General features: G+C 38.4%; 1 protein-coding gene across 2 annotated transcripts in view; it reads left to right on the plus strand.

Annotated features, from left to right (window-relative positions):
• The first annotated feature begins 616 nt into the window (after positions 1–616).
• The window catches only part of LOC109919167 (vesicle-associated membrane protein 2), a 108,849-nt gene continuing 89,995 nt past the window's right edge, over positions 617–19,470 (plus strand). The window contains exons 1-2 of one of the 2 annotated variants that reach the window (XM_048604733.1): positions 617–924; positions 1,443–1,588. In XM_048604733.1, the coding sequence (XP_048460690.1) occupies positions 1,587–1,588 (2 nt within the window). In that variant the 5' untranslated portion in view covers positions 617–924; positions 1,443–1,586. Of the gene's footprint in view, positions 925–1,016; positions 1,097–1,442; positions 1,589–19,470 lie in introns of those variants that run through there. The other variant, XM_048604734.1, reaches the window with a different exon arrangement.

Consider the following 19,470-nt stretch of genomic DNA (forward strand, 5'->3'; position numbering starts at 1 on the left):
TCGAGGGCCGAAGGGCCTGTACTGCGCTGTAATGTTCTATGTTCTATATGTTCTATGTTCTATTTTCACTCAAATGGGGGACACAGAATGGTAAACTTGTATTCAATTTTTGGTTACTTTTGTCTATATGACACTTCCGATTGCCATCTGTCACTTTAGTTGTGACGACACGGTTGGATGGTTACATTCCAATGGTAGTCTGATTTAGCCTGGTTGTTTCATCATCTGTGTCTCTCTTAGTGACAAGCCACTGTTGACACTTTCTATCCATGCTTCCCTAGTATTCCTAGTCTACTTGTTTATGTACCTCTGTGTGTATGGCCTTAAAAGGCATTCTAATTATTTGCATATTAAGAGATTATCTCTTTCCCCAATCTCTTCATTTTGAATATAGGATTGGAAATAGGTCATATAGCTAATTGAGCAAATCTGCAATTTGATAAGATCATGACAGTTGGTCTACCAACTACTTATATCCTCCCATCCCTTAAAAGCTCTGATTAACAAAAAATACTATAAATTGAACAATTGACCAGCATCAACTGCTGTTTATGGAAACTAATTCCAAACTCCTAATATCGTTTGTATGTTGAGGTGATACCTAACTTCAATCCTGCAAGATCTGACTCTATTATTAACTCTATGTCCCTTAGTTATAGATTGTTCAGCAAGCAAAGATAGTTTCTGTCAATATTTCCAATCAGTTCTCCCTAATATCTGGAAAAGCTCAATCAAATCACCATGAACATTCTAAATTCCAGGCAATAACCCTAATTGGTATAAGCTCTCCTTGTAATTCAGCCTTTGAAGTCCAGGTGATATTGTAGCACATTTCCCTGCAAGGCCAGTAGAACCATTCTAAAGGGGGAGTACCCAGAACTCCTTGCAGCACTTGAGCTGTGGCCTAACCAGAGAGTTTTGGAGGTGAAGTATGATTTCTAATCTGCTGGGATTCTAATTCTCTGGATATAAACAACAGTATTCTATCAGACTTCTTGTTTATTTTCTGTTGCCCTCCATAACATTTGGTGATTTTATGCATCTTGTCTCTGTCACCTCTTTGGACTGCTAAATCCTTCTGGGCATCTACCAGTTTGTACGTTTTCATTATTTTGCTAGGGCTGTGATCTAGCCTTTTCAGGTTTGCCTGTCTTAATTGAAATGAATTTGTCTCACTTTCACCAATTCAATTGATCTATTAATTTCTGCTGTAATGCTTTTTTTTCCCCTGCACTGTTTACCATGTCATGTATATTGGTGGCACCAGTAAATCTCACTCTCTCTCTCTCTCTCTCTCTCTATTCGCTTGACCCCCGGGGTTTCTTTATCTCATACCCCACCCCCACTTGCTGAGTCTCTTTTCTCTTGTCTGTCAGTCTCTGGTTGCCTTTGAGTGACTATTGGATTTTGCCTCAGTGGTTTATTTTTGGGTCTGCCTCCAGGAGCCAAACTACCCGGATCACTGACGTCAGGAGGCTGCTGAAAAGCCATCTTTGTTAGGAGCCGAGGGACGGAGCAGCCGCGAGAACCCTGTTGAATATCCAGAAACTCGAGCGTGAGGCAGAAGGAAGCAGGGAAAAATAAAAATGTAAGTACCACCCGCGGGGGAAACAAGAGAGACTGAGAGGGCGCGACAGAGCCTGGCAAGCATTGGAGCACAAGTCCAGATAACAAGAGACCTGCAGCACTGGATACACTGTTTGTTATTTACAGTAGGATCCCTGTAGTTTCCAGGTGAACAGGCTGCTGTCCCCCTGCATTAGTGCTGAAAGGCTGCGCTGCAAATTAATGGGGGTCCGTGTCCATTTGGACTCAATTACTCAGTGTCTGGTACAGAGACAGACTCCAGGCATGAATGGGAGTATGTTGTGCACAGTTATGATGCTGCTGAGACATTCCGCGCCACCCACCAATTATTAACAACCCCGGCGCTGCAAGTTAGAAAGGGCAAATAATAATTTAAAAAAAAATACGTTTCCAACTCGAAATGGTTGCAAGATCAGGCGCAGGCAGCCGTGGTGTACCGCTGCTTTTTTTTCCATTGACTTTTCAATATGCTGTACACCCCCACCACCGCACAAGGCACTGGTAGGATTCATGCTTCATATCTGCTGTCACTGACGCTCTCTTAAAATACGGCAGGGCGTTGTACTCTGCTCGCAGTCAGTGGACAAACTTAACACCTTCACTTTCGACAGGCACCCGAAAGGTAATACAGGCGAGGCTTAAATTGCAATATTTTAACCGTAACACACTGTCCCCAGGGAAGTGGGCTTTTACATCGGAAAATAAATAACCTGGTGCCTGTGAGAGTGCTCTTTCCCCACAAACTGAATGTGGAAATTGGGTAGCAGATATTATGAGCAGGGCACTATTTTCAAAACGGCGCTATTTATAGAATTTTAATAGTTTAAACCCGCTTTAACTGATGCGTGAGTGATTAAAGCATTTGATTCAAGTGTCAGCACGTTCTTAAATCGATGCTCTTTTCATGGCATAAATAGCAAAATACCGTGGGTGCTGGACATTGAAATAAAAGCAGACAAGGCTAGAGATATTCAGCGTGTCGGGTAGCACCGGGTTTCCAGTTTGCATAAGCAAGGTTTCTCCACCAATGAGCATTAGTACCGCAGACAAATATTATACCGAAGAGTGACTTGTTTTTTGGTCGTAAAATTGACTCGGGTTTCCCTTTCTCTTGAGTATCTGTTGAACAGCCACTTTTGATGAAATGTTAATTTCTTGTTAATTTGCCTGAACGCCACGAATATTTAAAAGGGAAATCAATTGTGAGCGTTTGAAATTGGGAAAAAAAAATGCACAGTTTATTTCTGAATATAAAATCAGCAAGTGCCTCATTAAACTTTGCATTTAGGGCTCACTTCTTTCAGAATATCATGATATATTTTATAGCCAGAAATGTGTTAATGAAATGTTTGAATTTAATGTCTGAACCAAAAAAGTTCTTTCTCCACCCACAAGCCCCACCCACCATAATTATCCAAGGACATCAGTGACCTTGGATACCACAGGCAAATAGTCATATTTCATACATGGGCGTGAACAGGGAATGGTGGCAATCATGGGAGGGATCATTATGAAAAAGATCCAGGTCACACTTGACATGCACAAGTTCCAGAAAGGATTGCTAGGCAGCTTTCAGTGTTGTAAACTGTGGCCTGTTTTTCCCTCTCTGGCGCAATCATTTTGGCACTAATTATTGTAACTGATGCTTGTTGCGAAACAACACTCTGTATGGTTACTAACTAAGCTCTGGTGTAGATTTAAGAATGAGATTTTTTTTTTGAGCCTAAAGTACAGTAAGCACAAGATTTTGAGAAAAGCTCATGATTTGTCACATGATTTTTGTTCATAAAACCCAGTATAATTCAAATGTTTTTGAAGAAGTCATTTTGGCCTTGTTAATCTTTTTTGTTGTGTGAGTCAGTCTCACTCCAGAAATCAGTTTGTTAGCATTGCAAAGGAAGCTATTTTTAAATAATAAGGAAGCATTCTTTTGACTGGAATGTGAATGTGAAGCCAACACTTTCCAAACTGCAGTTGAAATCTGGCTGACTTCACCAGAATTATTCTGCTGCTTGAAATGACTCCATCTTGGCCGTTGAATGACTGCATTGTGCCTTTTATATGATATGATTCTCCTGTTCTTTATAAAACCATGTATTAACCAACTTTTCATGAGTATTGGTATGGGAGGCCAAAGAGCATTCTAATAAAAGCCCAGCTCAGCTAACCTATTTGTGTGAATACTGTTCAAGTTGGAAATAAACCACTTAATATGTTGTCTTTAACATTTTTTTATGAAGGGAACAGAATTTAAACTCAGTCAAATATCTGCCTTCGATATAAGAGACAAACATCCAATAATGTGTGCGGCAACAAGCATGAGAGGGTCCAGTGTGGAGTCAACATCCATGAGGCACCACTGTCTCAATATTTTGGACACCTTTAATCTGAGTGCCCATAGTTGAAGGACTAGAAGAATCCTGGCTGGTTTATCATGAACCTCTACAGCCAATAATTGTTCTTCCCATAAAAAAAATCACAGAAGGATTGATAGATTTGATTACATATTTTTAGACATGCAACCCTGATCCCAGAGGGCAGCACCAACCAAGCTTCTAGCACTCATTAAGCACAAAATGTTAGTGCTATTTAACAATGTTGCAAGAGCCTAGGATCAGATGACAATAGATACACTTTCACATTTAAATCTTAAAATTTTAAGGCAAGACAGGTTAGACAATTGCTTGGCAGAAATGCTTTGCCCTCTTTAAGAAATTATCATGTGTCATTCTTAGTTATGTTCTTGAATATATTCCTTACGTAGAAAACTTGCTTGCTACATTACTGTATTGCTGCAAATGTCTCCTTGACAATTGTATTAGTGCACACTGTGTCTATCATGATAACTTTCATTGAGTCTTTCTGACCCTGCTGTAAAAAGATCAGTGCTTAAAAGTTCTACAGTGTAGTCCCTATTGTCTAAATTTATGGCCAAAATAGAATATTTTAATTCCCTATCCTTAAAACAAGCCTCTTGTTCTTTTTGTGCACTTCCTCCTTTTGCATCAGTTGCATATGAACATGATTAATGTACACACGGTGCACATGGTGACACTCTCAGAAATATTCAATTTAAATCCATATTTTTTGTAATGTAAAGAATAAGTATATCCACATTCCATTTGTGCCTTTCCACTATTTCATATCTAGAAACATATGATCGCTGAGCTCAGTGCTGATATTTTCCCATCTGAGTTGCTGATGGTGTAATAGCATAGGTCAACAATAACTTATTTCTAGGCTATTACTAAAGTAAATTACTAAATCTTAAAAATATTTATTGATGTTGCTTAATAATATTGTAGTTTGGTATGTTGGCATGTGTATTACTGGGAACCAGTTAATGACCTCTGTGAAAATAAGGCAGCAAAAACACAGTACTTTTTGTTTTGGATAATCCAAGACTCAGAATTATTTATACCATGGACTGTTTAGTATACTGTGATTTCCATTTTGGAAGCAATTCCAATGCAGATAGTATTTACTTCTAAATGGGTATTATTTCTTCATAAGATGAAGGATGATAAAAAGCTATTCAGTTTGCTCTGCTATGTAAGCACATTTTTTTTTTTTGCCAAAGCTAGTCGAGGCACTTACAATTTTATTTATCTTGATTGAATTCTTTCCCCTCACTTTTCTATTGTAGTTGAAAATTGTCTCTTTGTTTTCCAATAATATTGTTCTCTACTGAAGGCTTTCGCTCTTGCTAGGATGCAATTCCACAAGCACTAACAGCTCTTTGGTATTTAATCTAAAGCTGCAAAGTGAAGCATCAACAGCAAATTTGACCATGGAGGCATTAATGTTGGATCTAATCCTCTCATAGCCCAACATCAAAAGCGGTTTTAAACCATCTATTAAAAAGTAATTAAGAGCATGGACCTTGGATGATCTATTGTTCCAACGTAACCCTTGTATCAGCTGTTATCTGCTAACTCAGCATAGACTCAATGTCTGCTTCACTTCTACACTGGACAGTATATTTATCGTCTGAACCTTATTAACCCATTTTCTAAACTTGTACCTATGATAGGAAGCCTTATTCTCTGGTTATGCATGTATCAGAATGCATTTGAATACTGATCATAATTTTCAATTTATTAATTCTAATTTTCTTTTCCTTGCTGTCTTTACCGAAGCAACATTTCGTGCCCCAACTGGCAAGTTCGTAAGTTGATAACCATACAATTGAAGAAGTATTGAAGTTTTAACTTAGCCTTGGTTTTGTTTACCACAAAATCTTGTATTTCATCTGGGCTTTCTCCAAGGAAATAGCCATAATGCCCTTGGATATTTTTCAGAGTCTGGAGACTTAACATCAAGATAATATTATTTAATTCTGTGCAAGAGTCACTGAAGTAAATTGATGTATGTTCAGTTTTTTTTGTGTGCAATATTTATCCATGTTTCAATTAACAATGCTATGCTGAAGCAGAACTTGATAATGTAGCTCTTGAGCCTTTTCTGTTATTCTGAATGTTCTACTAAAACATATTACCAAACTGGAGATCATGAATTAAAAGAACATCCAGGGTACTCTTTGGAATGCATCAATTCGTGATGCTTTGACACACAACACTGATGGAATGTTTCTTCCAGGTAAACTAAAGGGTAGAAATGACATCTATAACCTCTTTTATAGAATCATAGACCATGGAAAGAGGCCAAGTAGTCCACAACACCAGGGAGGGTGTTCCAGAGTTGTTGACCCAGTAACAGTGAACAGTGATCTAGTTCCACCAAAATAGTTGGTGGTTTGGAAGGCAATTTGTAGATGGCACTCATCCCATGCATCTGCTGTTATCATTCTTCTGAGTGATAGAGATTGTGGGTTTCAAAGGTACTGTAAGAGGATGCTTGACAAGTTCCTGCAGTCCATCTTGCAACTGTAGCAGTGTGTCAGTAGTGCATTGAGCAAATAGTCAAATTGGTTGACGGATTGTTAGTCAGCTAGTTGCTTTATCTTGGAGATGGTGTTTTGCTCCTTGAGTACTACATTTAGGTTTCAGACAATACAAAGTTAAAGGGAGGGGTATGGGATGGGGGAGGGGTAAGAGGTATGTAGGCTGTAAGGAAGACCTTTTTTAAAAACAGGCTGCAAAGAGATATATGCAGCTTAAGTGTTTGGGTTACAAGGTGCTCAATGGAGGGTAACATGGTGAAGTATAAGGTTAATCACTTTGACTATTAGAATAGAAAAATAGAATACTTTTTAAAATGTGTGAACTTATATATGTTGTTATTTAGAGAAACTTGAGTGTACTATATCAAGGAGCATAAAGATAGCATGCAGGTACAGCAAGCAATTAGGAAGGCAATGATATTTTAGTCTCTATTACAAGATGGTTGGTGTACAAGAAAAGGAAATCTTGCTCTATTTTGGCAGGACTTTGTTGGGACCACACTTGTAGTGTATGCAATGTTGGTCTCCACATTTAACTGGTGTTGTACTTAGACTAGAGCCAATACAATAAATCCTAATTAGGATGAGGGTTATATTGTATAGAGCAGCCAAGTAAATTGGGAATGTGTTCTCTGTAGTTTAGCAGAAAGAGTGGTGAATAGACAAGATTTTGAAGGGTAGACACTGTGAGGTTGTTTTCCCTGGCTGAGGATTCTAAAGCACATATATCCTCAGGATAAGGAATCAATCATTTGAGATTGAGATGAGAATTGTCTTCAGTCAGGCAATTGTGGCTCTTTTGACATTATTCATTCCATAAAGTTGTGGCTATTCCGTTATTGAGTGTATTAAGGTGGTATGGTAGATTTTTGCTCTCAGGGAATTAATGTATATAAGGAGGGAGCAAGGCAGTTGAGCTAAGACAGAAGATCAGCTTCGATTGCATTAGATGGTGGAAGAGGCTGAGAGGAGTGTATGGTCTCCTCTCACTACTTATGGTGAGTGTTGCTGGAGTTTTACTTATTCAGCTAAGTAGAGTGTATCCCATCATGTTCCTGACATGTAGATGCTGGAAATGATTTTGGCAAAGTTAGGAAGGGAGTTACTGGCGCACAATTCCCAGTCTCTGAACACCTTTTTGGAGCTACAGTATGTACGTGGCTGATGTTTCTGGAATGTGACCATAAATAGTCAAAACATTAGATTATTTGCACCAACATTCACTTCTGCTGTGAACAGAAGGCTGTCAATAAATAGATATAAATTTACAAGACCTAAGTTTTTCTTCTGTGATGATACCTTTCTTCACTTACTTAAATTCACTGAGTGAATTTCTCAATTTGACACTTGAATCAAGTCTCCAAATTGTGATCCAGAATTTGGTCCGTGCCTAAGTTCGCTTGTAACCTGAAGCTGCAAAGGCAACATTTTGCCCAAAGAGGTTGTTGGCTGAACACCACTGTAAATAAGTCAACTGGTCTTATTTGTATGTCATTGGTAAGTGCACAAAAAGACTTTGACAGGTCTGGATGGGAACTGAAAAATGATTAGTTGAATGGAATGCTGATTGAGGGCCTACAAAATTCACAAGTTGGCATATGGATGATTGTGAGAAAAGCTTACAGCAAGCCATTAATAGATTGGCTTAGTTAGGCAGGCTAAAAAATAGCAGAATTTAATCTTGGGGGGGGGGGGGGGGAAAAAACATGAGGTAGTACTCTTGGCAATCAAGAAAACGTTATAAGGGAATCCACAATAAATGGCATGGTAACTCTAAATTTAGAAAAACAGAGTGACTTTGCTGTGCATATCCACAGATTCATGCAAGTAGCTGGGTAGGAGAATAAGATGGTTAAGAAGGGGACCAGAATACTTTCCTTTATTAGTGAAGATGTATAAGAGCAAGGAGACTACACTAAAACTGTATAAAGCACCACGAAGGCTGCAGTTCAAGTAGCGTTCATTAGATGAACATGATCACACCAGGGAGGGTAGGGGTTAGGATTAAGGATGTTGTCAGGATGAATGATTTTTAGCTATGAGAAATTGGATAGGCTAGAGCTGTTTCATTTAGAACTGGAGAACATTCTATGGTGTATAGAATTGAGTGGCTTGGATGGAGGATGGGGAGTTCTGGAATTTATTGCCGAGAAAGAGAAAGCTTCAACATATCATAAAGTAGTGTACTATTCATTCAATGCTGTGAACTACAGAGCAACAGACCATTACCTAGATATTGGAAGTTGGCTGGGTAACACCTTGGTCAGCACAGACAGAATAGATTGAAATGTCACTTTTTTTTTTTTTGCCATATACCTTCTAGATTTCTACAGTAAATCCAGGTCTCAAGTGATTGGAGGAGAGTGAGCATGGGCCATTATCAACTTAACTCTTGTGTGAAGCCAGGAGAAACACTCCTGCCTCCATATTCAGGTAAACAAAAAAGCTCTAGTTTAATGTTTGGGTGCCGACCTTCACTCTTCCTTCAACAACTACTGGTCTGGTTGCTAAGCATTTAAGGAAATTACACCGTCTATGCTGAAGTCAGTAATTAATGAATCTTCGGGGGCTGAAAATCATGCATTAGCTCCAATCTCCACAACACCAGTGATAACTACAAGGAGTATAAACTATTATGACAAGCAGCACACTTTCTATGTGGGCACACTAGGTTAGTCATTGCTGCCTGAAAAAACAGCTGCCATACGATCACAATTCCAAGCCATAGGAAAAAAAGTATTTAATTGAAGAAAAGTTAATATCTGTTCTGGGGTAATAAGTGTTCCAGAGCGTGCAAAGTATAACAGATAGTAGACTGTTTAAGGGCAATAATGTGTTCAAGAACTTTAGACTTCAGTGAGCAGAAATTGGATGCATGAATTTTGAGTACAACTGTTTAACTCAGTAGTAAACTACATCAATCCATAACAAAGTCTATTCATATGTTCACGTCATCTGAAAAACTTATCTTTTAATGTATTTTTGTTTTGTTTGTATTATTTTCTTATGTTAAATCCTACATATATATTCACAATAAAAACAGCTGATGTAATTGTATTTTTGAAGCTATCCATCTCACAACTGCTTCTTGGCCTTTTAGTTGCTCTATCAAGTTTGGCCAAGTCTCCTGTACTTTGCTAGCTACCCACTGTCAACACCCTCGCGCTTTGATTTATAGCTTAGCTGTTCCAATCTGCCCATTCCACATCAGCAGATCCAACACATGCATGAACTAAATTTGGAATGTTGGACAGATGGAGGTAGACTAGGCTGAGAGAGGAGTTAATGTTCAGAACCAGTGCAGAAAACATTCTAAAGTATAAATTCTGAGACCAAATGAAGGCAAGACATGTAGGTCTAGATGGAAACCAGGAAATGAGCAGCTTTCCATAAAATGGGATTTTTATGACAGCATTGCTGGGACGTGTCGCAAGAAAGATTTCCCAGGACCAGACACAAATAGAAATAAAAATGGATATGCAAATAAGGGGGAGATGAAAGAAAGACAGCAGAAGGCTAATATGTCAGACCAGAGGAAATAACCTAGGGGTAGACTTATAGTCAGAAGAGATTGTTAGATAAGAGTAAACAGACAAAAATTAATATTGGAGATAAGGAAAGATCAGAGTGACCAATCGAGCAACAGATTTTTGGAGGAAGAGGATTTTAAAAAGTCAAATACAGGGAATAGAAGTTTAGGTACATGAAATAATATAAACACAAATATCAAAATTATACAGGAATAGCTATGAACCTCACCATGGGAGATGTCACTGTTTACAGTATACTGTGAACCAGTCATTTGCTTGCTTTTTTTGTACTCCATAATTTTCCAGTCTGTCATTTTTCTGAACCCTCCTACCATCAGGATGGCTGCGTTTTATTCACATTATAGTTGCACGCCTAAAACAAGATGGGTTTTTTAATAGACTTGTAACGTTCTTACTTTCGGTGTAATATTAATGCATATAACAAATTACTCCAATGGCTCCTTTGTTAAACTCTTTCCTGTTTTGAAGCTCTGATCAGGCAAGTGTTACACCTTTTCTTTGTGTACGGAGTTTACTGCACTGGGTAAAAGTTAATGGAATCCTACAACTGTCAACTTTCTACTTGGGAAAAGAAGAATCATGGGTGCCCAAAGTTGATAGGTATCCAATGATTTCTGCTGAAAAGTCTGCTTTGAGAAATATTAAAAGTCTAAAACATGACTTTTCCAGTTTTACCTCGTATCTGCATTTGTACCTGAAGGAAGACCAATTTAGATAAGTATGAGAAATCTATCAGTGCTGTTGGAATGGCACCTGGTGTTGGTCAGTGCCTTCAACGAGGGGGAGGGAAACAAGTCGGGACATGCTGAATTGTCAACTGTTTGACTTGAGAAAATAATTGTACTGACATTAGAAAACTATTATAGTGCCCTTTATGAAGGGTTCGGATCAGGAGACACCGTCCTTATTCTGTCATCATAGAACAGGGTCTTGCAGGGATGTCTGAGACCAAATAGAACAAAAGAAGAGCTGATGATTATATGTTCATTACGAGTAATTGGGGAACACTGACTGGGTGTAAGTACGTGGGGAACTGAACGGGAACTGCACAGCTGTGGTGTCCCTACACAGGAGGCCTGGCTTCAAGTACCGTCTGCTCCAGAGGAGTGTACTGATATCTCTCTGAACAGGTTGATGAGAAAAATATCTGTACATGAGGAACAAGGAATAGTGTTACTAGAGCTCTGTTTTGTTTGTGATTTAAAATAACACTGTCTTGAAAATTTATACGCCTGGAATCTATCTAACCAACCTTTAATATCTGGTGTTTAACATATGCCATCATGATTCACTGAGTGTTACTTGTTGAAAATTTATTGAATAAATACTAATGAAAATATTTTGAAATTAGACCCAAAGGCCACTCTGATACTAAAATGCACAGAACCTGTTTGATATGTTTACTCAGCTAAGCTTATTTTTCATGTCCCTGATTCTCATTCTTCATAAAGCCTGTTGGTCTTAACTAAACAAGATTCTGTGCCAAATGATTTTATTATAACCACAACAATAGGAGTATATCTTCATTAGAAGTGATAGTTAGTTTAAAATGATCAGGTTTAGCTGTTTATATCAGCAGTTTTCAACCAAGCTCTGCAGTCCCCTAGGAGGAGTGAAAATGTTCCGAAGTGTTTGTCAAACCTTCAAATTGTCATGTTGACTTCCTGTAGCTTTATAATCGATGATCACCCAGAGTATTACTGTCAACAATGCAGTTTAATTCCTAGAACCGATTTATCTTTCTGTGAATGGAGGTGGGGTTTTAAGGGATTGGCAGACCCAGGGTCAAGGGTAAAGGTTTCCAACAGATTTCAGTGTGTTTTGTGCAGAGGCAGTTTGTTGCCCAAATGCTTCAGGGATACAGCACTGCTGAGCCTTTCCGCATTCCACCAAATAGAGACAGACCTCGGGAGCTATGAATTTCAATCTTGTATCTAGCTAATTTTAAATGTTTAATTCCAGAATGTCAGATATACAAAGAATCACCAAGCATCTTACTCTGACAGTTGCTATAAGTTCTCTTGCTTGTGTTTTCACGATACATTTCATTTGACTACCACACAATAGACCAATGCGCATGGAAGTGACTTCTAGTCAGGCCTTGTCATGTGATAGTAGGCTGTTTGTCTTTAAGTGAACTGTAATGCCAGGCATATTGATTTTTGTGGGAATGGCTTGACAGACATTAGTGTATAATCTGTTTGATCTCTGCCTGTGTGTCTCGAGGCAATGTCAAATTTGTGTCATGGAAGAATAGTATCCCATTTCTTGATTATTAATATTGATTGATTAATTCATCAACATTGTTCAAAGATTAAACTATAAACTTCTCTTTTTTTAAAAACTGTAAAATCTCTCCTTGAAATGGTCAATACTACTTTGCAATGTCATCCTCAATTGTCAGGCATTAACAATGGCCTGCATTTTGCCATGATGATAATGGGGAAATGGACAGCATGCACCATTTTACCCACTGGAATCGACAACATTTGGAGACCATGCACACCAGTTAAACATGGAAATCCAGAGATTGCTGTCAAGGGTTCCATGTTGCTCCATATAATGCACTGCTGAAGTACCCACTGACTACAATCCAATTGAAGTGACTGACCAAATAAGATCTTGCCCTCTTAGATTCACTATGAAAACCTTTTTTGAAAAGTTGTAACTGTTATTCAATGATGGACTTAATTCATTATTGCTGAGCGGTCTCTGGAAAACAAATACTTCTGTGGAATGTAATGTTTCTCCATCATGGTAACTGATAGTTTCAATATATTTTTAAGAAGTTTGTTTGAGATTTCATCAATCTTAAATCCCATGTGTATGATCTAATGGATTATTTTGCCCTCTTATATTCTAATTACATGTAGAAGATACATCAGTATACTTCCTGGCTTGCTTGCCATTTTTTTTTGTCAGTAAATAATTACTAACATTTAGGAATCTTACCAAACATATGAACACCATCTTTTTGCTTCTAACACAGATATGTAAATAAAACTTCAATTTTTGGAAAATTGAAGCCAGACAAATGTGGTTGAATGGCTATATGGCAGATCAGTTCATCCTCCCCAGTGTGCACAATGTGCCTCTGACAAGCCAGAATTTGTCAAATCATTGCATAAATTATTTGGAAATAAACACTACCTATAAATAAAGTCAATCGTTTAAACTTAATTTTACTAGAGGCTTTGGTCCTTAAAACATTCCACAACTATTAAATAATGCTGGTATGTTAGTGGAATTCTCAGGTCACAAGTTACTGTTTTATTGAGTTCTCTCACACTGGGCTAGGATTTGTACATATTCTTACCAAGTGCTACGCCAAGGAATGGATCATGGATCATAAAGCATAGAGGAAGACCGATCAGTACATTCTGTGCTAACTCTTTGTTCAATGGTGTAACTACTTTTGTACAGAAACATTACTTGTACTGTGGAACTCTTATAATATGGGGATGGGGGTGTGTAGTCAGAAGCCAAATAGCAGAGGACTCCTTGATTATATGCTACCCAACATAAGCAAGGGTCAAGGCCCGAAACGTCAGCCTTCCTGCTCCTCTGATGCTGCTTGGCCTGCTGTGTTCATCCAGCTCTACACCTTGTTATCTCAGATTCTCCAGCATCTGCAGTTCCTACTATCTCTAAGCAGTTAAGGTATGTCTGACTTGCATCTTGAGTTTAGAAGCATGCTGATGAAATTTAATTCTTCCTTACTAATTTTTGAAAAGAAAACTAAACTATTGCAGGTTGTAAGTGTCAACTCCTGAATAAGAACAGGCAAAAAGCCTGAATTTCAGTGAAAAGAATGTGTTTCCAAAATATAGCATTCCCTGCTTCCATGCATGAGCTGCGTGCTTATTTATTATCCTTGGAAGGCTTCTAATCATCCTGAACACAGTGGATGCGTCATTTGTGAGTCATTCAGTTTTACATTTGATTTCAAAAAAAGACACTAAAATAGACGTTTTCAAATTGGTTCACTTGTTGCAACAGTGAACACCAGTGGCCACTGAAGCTTCATTTATTTGTTTTGTAAAGAAAAATAATGCACGTGGAATGTGACAAACAGGATAAATATACTTGTGTTTGAGAAAATTATTTTGTCTTTTTAAAAATAACAGGATAACTGCTTTGACACACACAATGTGACAGCCTTGCACAATGTGGGCAAAAACAAACAGGCATATATTTATGTGGCTCACAAAGGCCCATTTGGGTGGACGTTGAATGTTTGGCTATAGATATTTATTTGAAAAGTCTTTTACTGTTTTTGCTAATGTGATGTTTTTTCATTGGCCTGAAAACTGCAAATGTATTGAAGCAATGCTAGTGCTTACAAAACAAATTGACAGGTGTTTAATCTGATAAATGTGATGTTGAGATACTGTAGGGATTGGGATTAAGTAGATTATAAGAAGATTGTTTGCTTACTCCTGAATCTTTTCAATAAACTGAAATAATTTACTTTGAGTCAAATTGTTTTAGTTTTTATGCTGGAGCAATACAATTAACAGTAATTCTGCTAGCTTCAATGTCTTAGCCTCATGAAACAAACTAAATAACAGACTTGCACAATATGATGCTCCATCCTTGGCCTATCTACAATGAAGTATTAAGAAGTAGGAGCAACACTGCCTAATTTTTGAGGGAGGTTAATGTTTTATTGAGTGGGAGAGAGAAAGAAACCGCCACCGCCACCTCCCACCACCCCCCCCCCCCCCCTTACCGCAATGTCGAGTGGAGCACAAGAAGGAGGAACGTGACTTTGTTTGTTTGTTTTTTGTTTTTACTTGTACTTAAGTGTTATATCTTAGTCTTGTATCTTAATATCTCCTGTAAATCAAAATGGTGACCTAAAACATTTTCCACTCTTTGTTAAATACAATTGACAATAGATCGTTCAAGTCAATTAATCCCACTAACATTCAAGGCTATGGGCCTAGGGCTGGTTTGATGTGGCTAAGTGATCATCAAGATACTATTTAAAGGATGTGAGGCAACTTCCCTCTATCATCCCCTCAGGCAGCGCATTTCAGACTGTCACCACCCCTGAGTAAAATGGTTTTTCCTCACTTTTTTCCCCCTAAACCTCCTGCACTTCACTTTGAATCCATGTCCCCTTGTGACTGACCCTTCATTTAAGGAGACCAGCTGCTCCTTATCCATGCTGACAAGCTCCTCATGTCCTGGTGACTCCTCTCTCTGCATTCCATCCAGTGCAGTCACATCCTTCTTGTAATGTGGCAACCAGAACATCTCTCAGTACTCTAGCTGTGGTCTCAAAGTTCTATACAATTCCATCATGACTGCTTTTGTAACCTATGCCTCAACTGATAAGGGGAAGTGCCTCATAAATGCCTTTTTCACCACCCTAACATGTTTCTCCTTCAGCAGTCTAGGGACAAACACTCCAATGTCACATCATTCATTGAAAACTTGCTTGTCAAATTGTACCTTCTAAAGTGTATCACCTCACCACATTTTAGTATTAAATTCCTTCTGCCACTTGTCTGTTCATTTGGCCATCCCATTTATATCATCTTGTAGCCCAAGATGCACAACCTCACTGTTAACCAACCAATTTTTGCGCCACTCTCAAACTTACTAATCCAACCTCCAACACAGTCATCATTGCCATAAATGGCAAATAATAGGGGATCCAGCACAGATCTCTGTGGTACATCACTGGACACTGACTTCCAGTCACGAAAGCAGCCTTCTTTCATCACCCTCTGTGTCTGCTACAAGGAAGCCAGTTTTGAATCCACTTTGTCAATTACCCTGTATCCCATGTGCATTTGCTTTCTTGATAAGTTTCCTCTAAGACCTTGTCCAAGTCATTGCAGAATCAATCCTCAGTGTTTTTGTGTACTTGCTGTCACACATTTTGAGTATACATTCACTGAAAGTGACTTACCAAGTAGCACTCCAGGGATATTGCTGTCAATCCCAATTTTAGTGTTTCTTCCAGTACTTTCACTGAAAGAAACACCATATTTACAACTTCCCCAAAGCGAGCTTTTCTGCTGCTAACAGACTTTCTACTACTCTTCTGATCTTTCAGCTTCCCAAACCAAAGGGCAAAATTCCCATCCATTTACTGTGAAAAACAAAAGTTATAAACCCTCCTGCACTTGCAAACCCATCACATAAGGAGCTTCACAAACCAGTTTCATATTCCTTGGAGAACATAGAACAGTACAGCACAGTACAGGCCCTTTGGCCCACGATATTGTGCTGACCTGTTATCCTAATCTAAGATCAAATTACCCTTCATTTTACTGTCATCCATGTGCCTATCCAAGAGTCAGTTAAACGTCCCTAATGTATCTCTCTACTATCACCACTGGCAGTGCATTCCACACACCCACCACTCTGTGATAAGAACCTATCTCTGACATCTCCCCTATACCTTCCTCCAATCACCTTTAAAATTATGCCCCCTTGTGATAGTCATTTCCGCCCTGGGAAAATGTCTTTGGCTAACGACTCTACCTATGCCTCTCCTCATCTTGTACACCTCTTGTCCTTCTTTGCTCCAACGTGAAAAGCCCTACTCCCTCAACGATAGAAATTTCAAAACAGAGCTGCTTTTGTTTTTCAATGTTGCGTCCGCCCAAATAATATCTTCCACCTTGGGACTTTTCAAAATTGTGCTCAACTATAGTATTTCAAAACTTGGCATCTGGCCTTGTTTGGGTGCCCAGTTAATTCAGCCTTCCAGTTAAACTTTACAGTCGATCCATTTCAATTTTCAAAATGCTACATGTTCTTGAGGCCCTATGTGGACAAATGGCAATGAAAACTCATTTTCCAAATGAGTTTGCTGATGCAAAGTCTGACCTCCAATTTTTTTTATTCTGCTTTAAGCCCATTTATGAAGATATTTTCAAATTCACCGCTCCTACCCCAGAAAATAAATCATATTCTTGCATCGTAAAGATGCCTGTAAACTGCTTTTCGTGCTACTAGTAAAATGTAGCAGGTCTGCTTTGAACTCTAGACAACCTAATTTTAATTAAAACCAACAGTATTTAGAAGTACCAAATTTAGACCATATCCATATTTATTTAACTTTCAAAGTAGTCCACAATGTTTGGTGCCTCTTATTGGAGGATGAAAAGATATTTCCCTTGAGCCATCTTCCCACGGAAATGCAATTTTAATATCAATTGATCTACATTCACAACCATTTGTGGTATTGTAATCTCACTGGGGTAAAGTGCTGGGAATCAACCCCTGCTATACTAGAATCAAGATTAACGATTTTTTAGAAGTACACAAAATCCCTAATTTACCTGTCAATTAACTCCAGTCAACAGAAAACACAGATCAGGTTTCTCTTGTTTAATGGAACTATTATTTATTACAGTAAACCGATTCTACCACCAGCAAGCAACAATGAATGGTTGACATGACTCTACTCGTTAAATTTTAATCCCTTTCTAAACACTCCTAGCCCTCCCTGTGTACACGCGCGCGCACAGGCAGAAACATACAAAACTATTTAGCACCAGTCTGCAAGAGGGATTCCTTCACTTCCCTCAATTCTCCACAGGAGGCACAGAGCCACTGGTTCACAGGTTATAGAGTTTCTTGCTTATTAGTTAAAAGCAAGGAGAGAGCGAGAGACAGACAGAGAAAGGCAAGCATCTGCCTCTTCAGTAGTCGGCCAGTATTGTTCATTTCCACAAGCTGGCTCCTAATGAGCCAAACAATCAGAACTCCACAAACTGATCAGTAACCTGCCGCCAACCAAATCTCATCTTGCACAAATCCTGGGAGTTGGCCAATCGGGGGGGGGGGGGTGTGGGAAAGAAGGGCGAAAAGTCTTCCCCTTCCACTGCATGAACACAGCAGCAGTGTAAACGTCACATGCAGTTTCAAAAACTCGTGTTTTTAGAAGTATGGCAATTCCTTCCTCCATCCTCTGCAATAGAATAATTATTTTCAAAGTTCATTCCAGAATCAAAAATATGGTAAGATTGATATTTACAGTTACTAATCAAGACCAGGCAACTTATAAAATTGATTTCCTCCCATCAGCAAATGTGCTTTATTCCACAGTTTTTCTTCAAAATCTCAATCTGCTATTTTTTACCTTAATTCCATCAGGAGACACCTTTTTCGGTACATACAGGCAGTCCCTAGGTTGCAAATGGTTTCTGTTCTGAAATCTGTTCACAATTTTTGTGTTCCAACTTGCACACAAAATGTAGGACAATGTAAAGAAGTTATTCATAAGTATAGGAAATGTTCATATGTCCGGTCTTTAAAATTTCATACATGAATGCAATCACTTTCACAGGGACAAGCATTCATAAGTCGGATGTTTATAAGTCAGGGACCCTTCTATTCATCTAAGGGTTAGGGCTGATTGTCCACTTCCTCTGTCTATACCCCAAATTCTCTCCAGCTTTTTATTTCTTCTTGTTTAGCGTTTGTTATTAATTTCCTTCTACTTTGTTCATGGCCACTAAGAATTATCAAATTTGTAATCTGTACAAAGCAACCTTAATGTGTACCCGAACAGTCTGCTTCCCATGTTGTACAAATATTTTTGTTTTTACCAATAACCTTCCCAGGCTTTTCTATTATTTAAGCCCTTCTTTCTTATAATAAGCCATATCTCTTAGATTGAAGATGATTTCTGATGGCCTTGCCTCAATGTTAAGCCTCATCTAATTCTTAGATTCCTGCTTTTACGAAAGCCATTCTGCCTGCAGACAGTAGGTTTGAGTGCTCTGATAAAGTAGAAATAATTGTAACCCCTTTTCAAGCTGAGGTCTGATTGCTTTTTTTTTTTGATGGAACTTTGTTTCCAACCAAAACTAATTGATGTGGCCTATATACTCGAACCATCTGCAATAAATTCTTAGCATGTACTGCCCATGCTAACATAGATGAATAATGTACAAGTTGGCTGACATGCCAAAATTTTGAACCACTTAGTCTATTACTGTATGTTTCCTTTCACATACTCCATTGCTAAAATGGCTTCTGTTATATTCACAACTATTTTGTTCATTTTTGCCCATATCTCTAAATTTTAGGATCCGCAAATTCCTCCCCCAATATCAGTGCAAAATTTTGGTAGCGATCCAAGTCTGGTATCTAGCAATTTTTCATTACCTCATACACAATTATTTTCTTACCCCTATTCTATGTTTTTTTTTATATAGACAAAATCTGGTTGCCATATTTCCAAAATGTGAAAATAACTTTCTTTTTCCCCCTTAAATCCATAGCTACTACTTCATCAAAATTCCTTGCTAAAGGCAGATTTAGTCTTGGCTGTGATGGGGTCCTATGATATTTCTTACAAATCTCACATCACTTTTTTCTGTATGCCTATTGTACTCACTTTTTTTTGTACTCATTTTGCATATCTAATTTCATCTGTGCTTTCTTCATCAATGGTCA

Source organism: Rhincodon typus, chromosome 13, assembly GCF_021869965.1.
Source record: "Rhincodon typus isolate 14 chromosome 13, sRhiTyp1.1, whole genome shotgun sequence".
In the NCBI taxonomy this organism is placed as follows: domain Eukaryota; kingdom Metazoa; phylum Chordata; class Chondrichthyes; order Orectolobiformes; family Rhincodontidae; genus Rhincodon; species Rhincodon typus.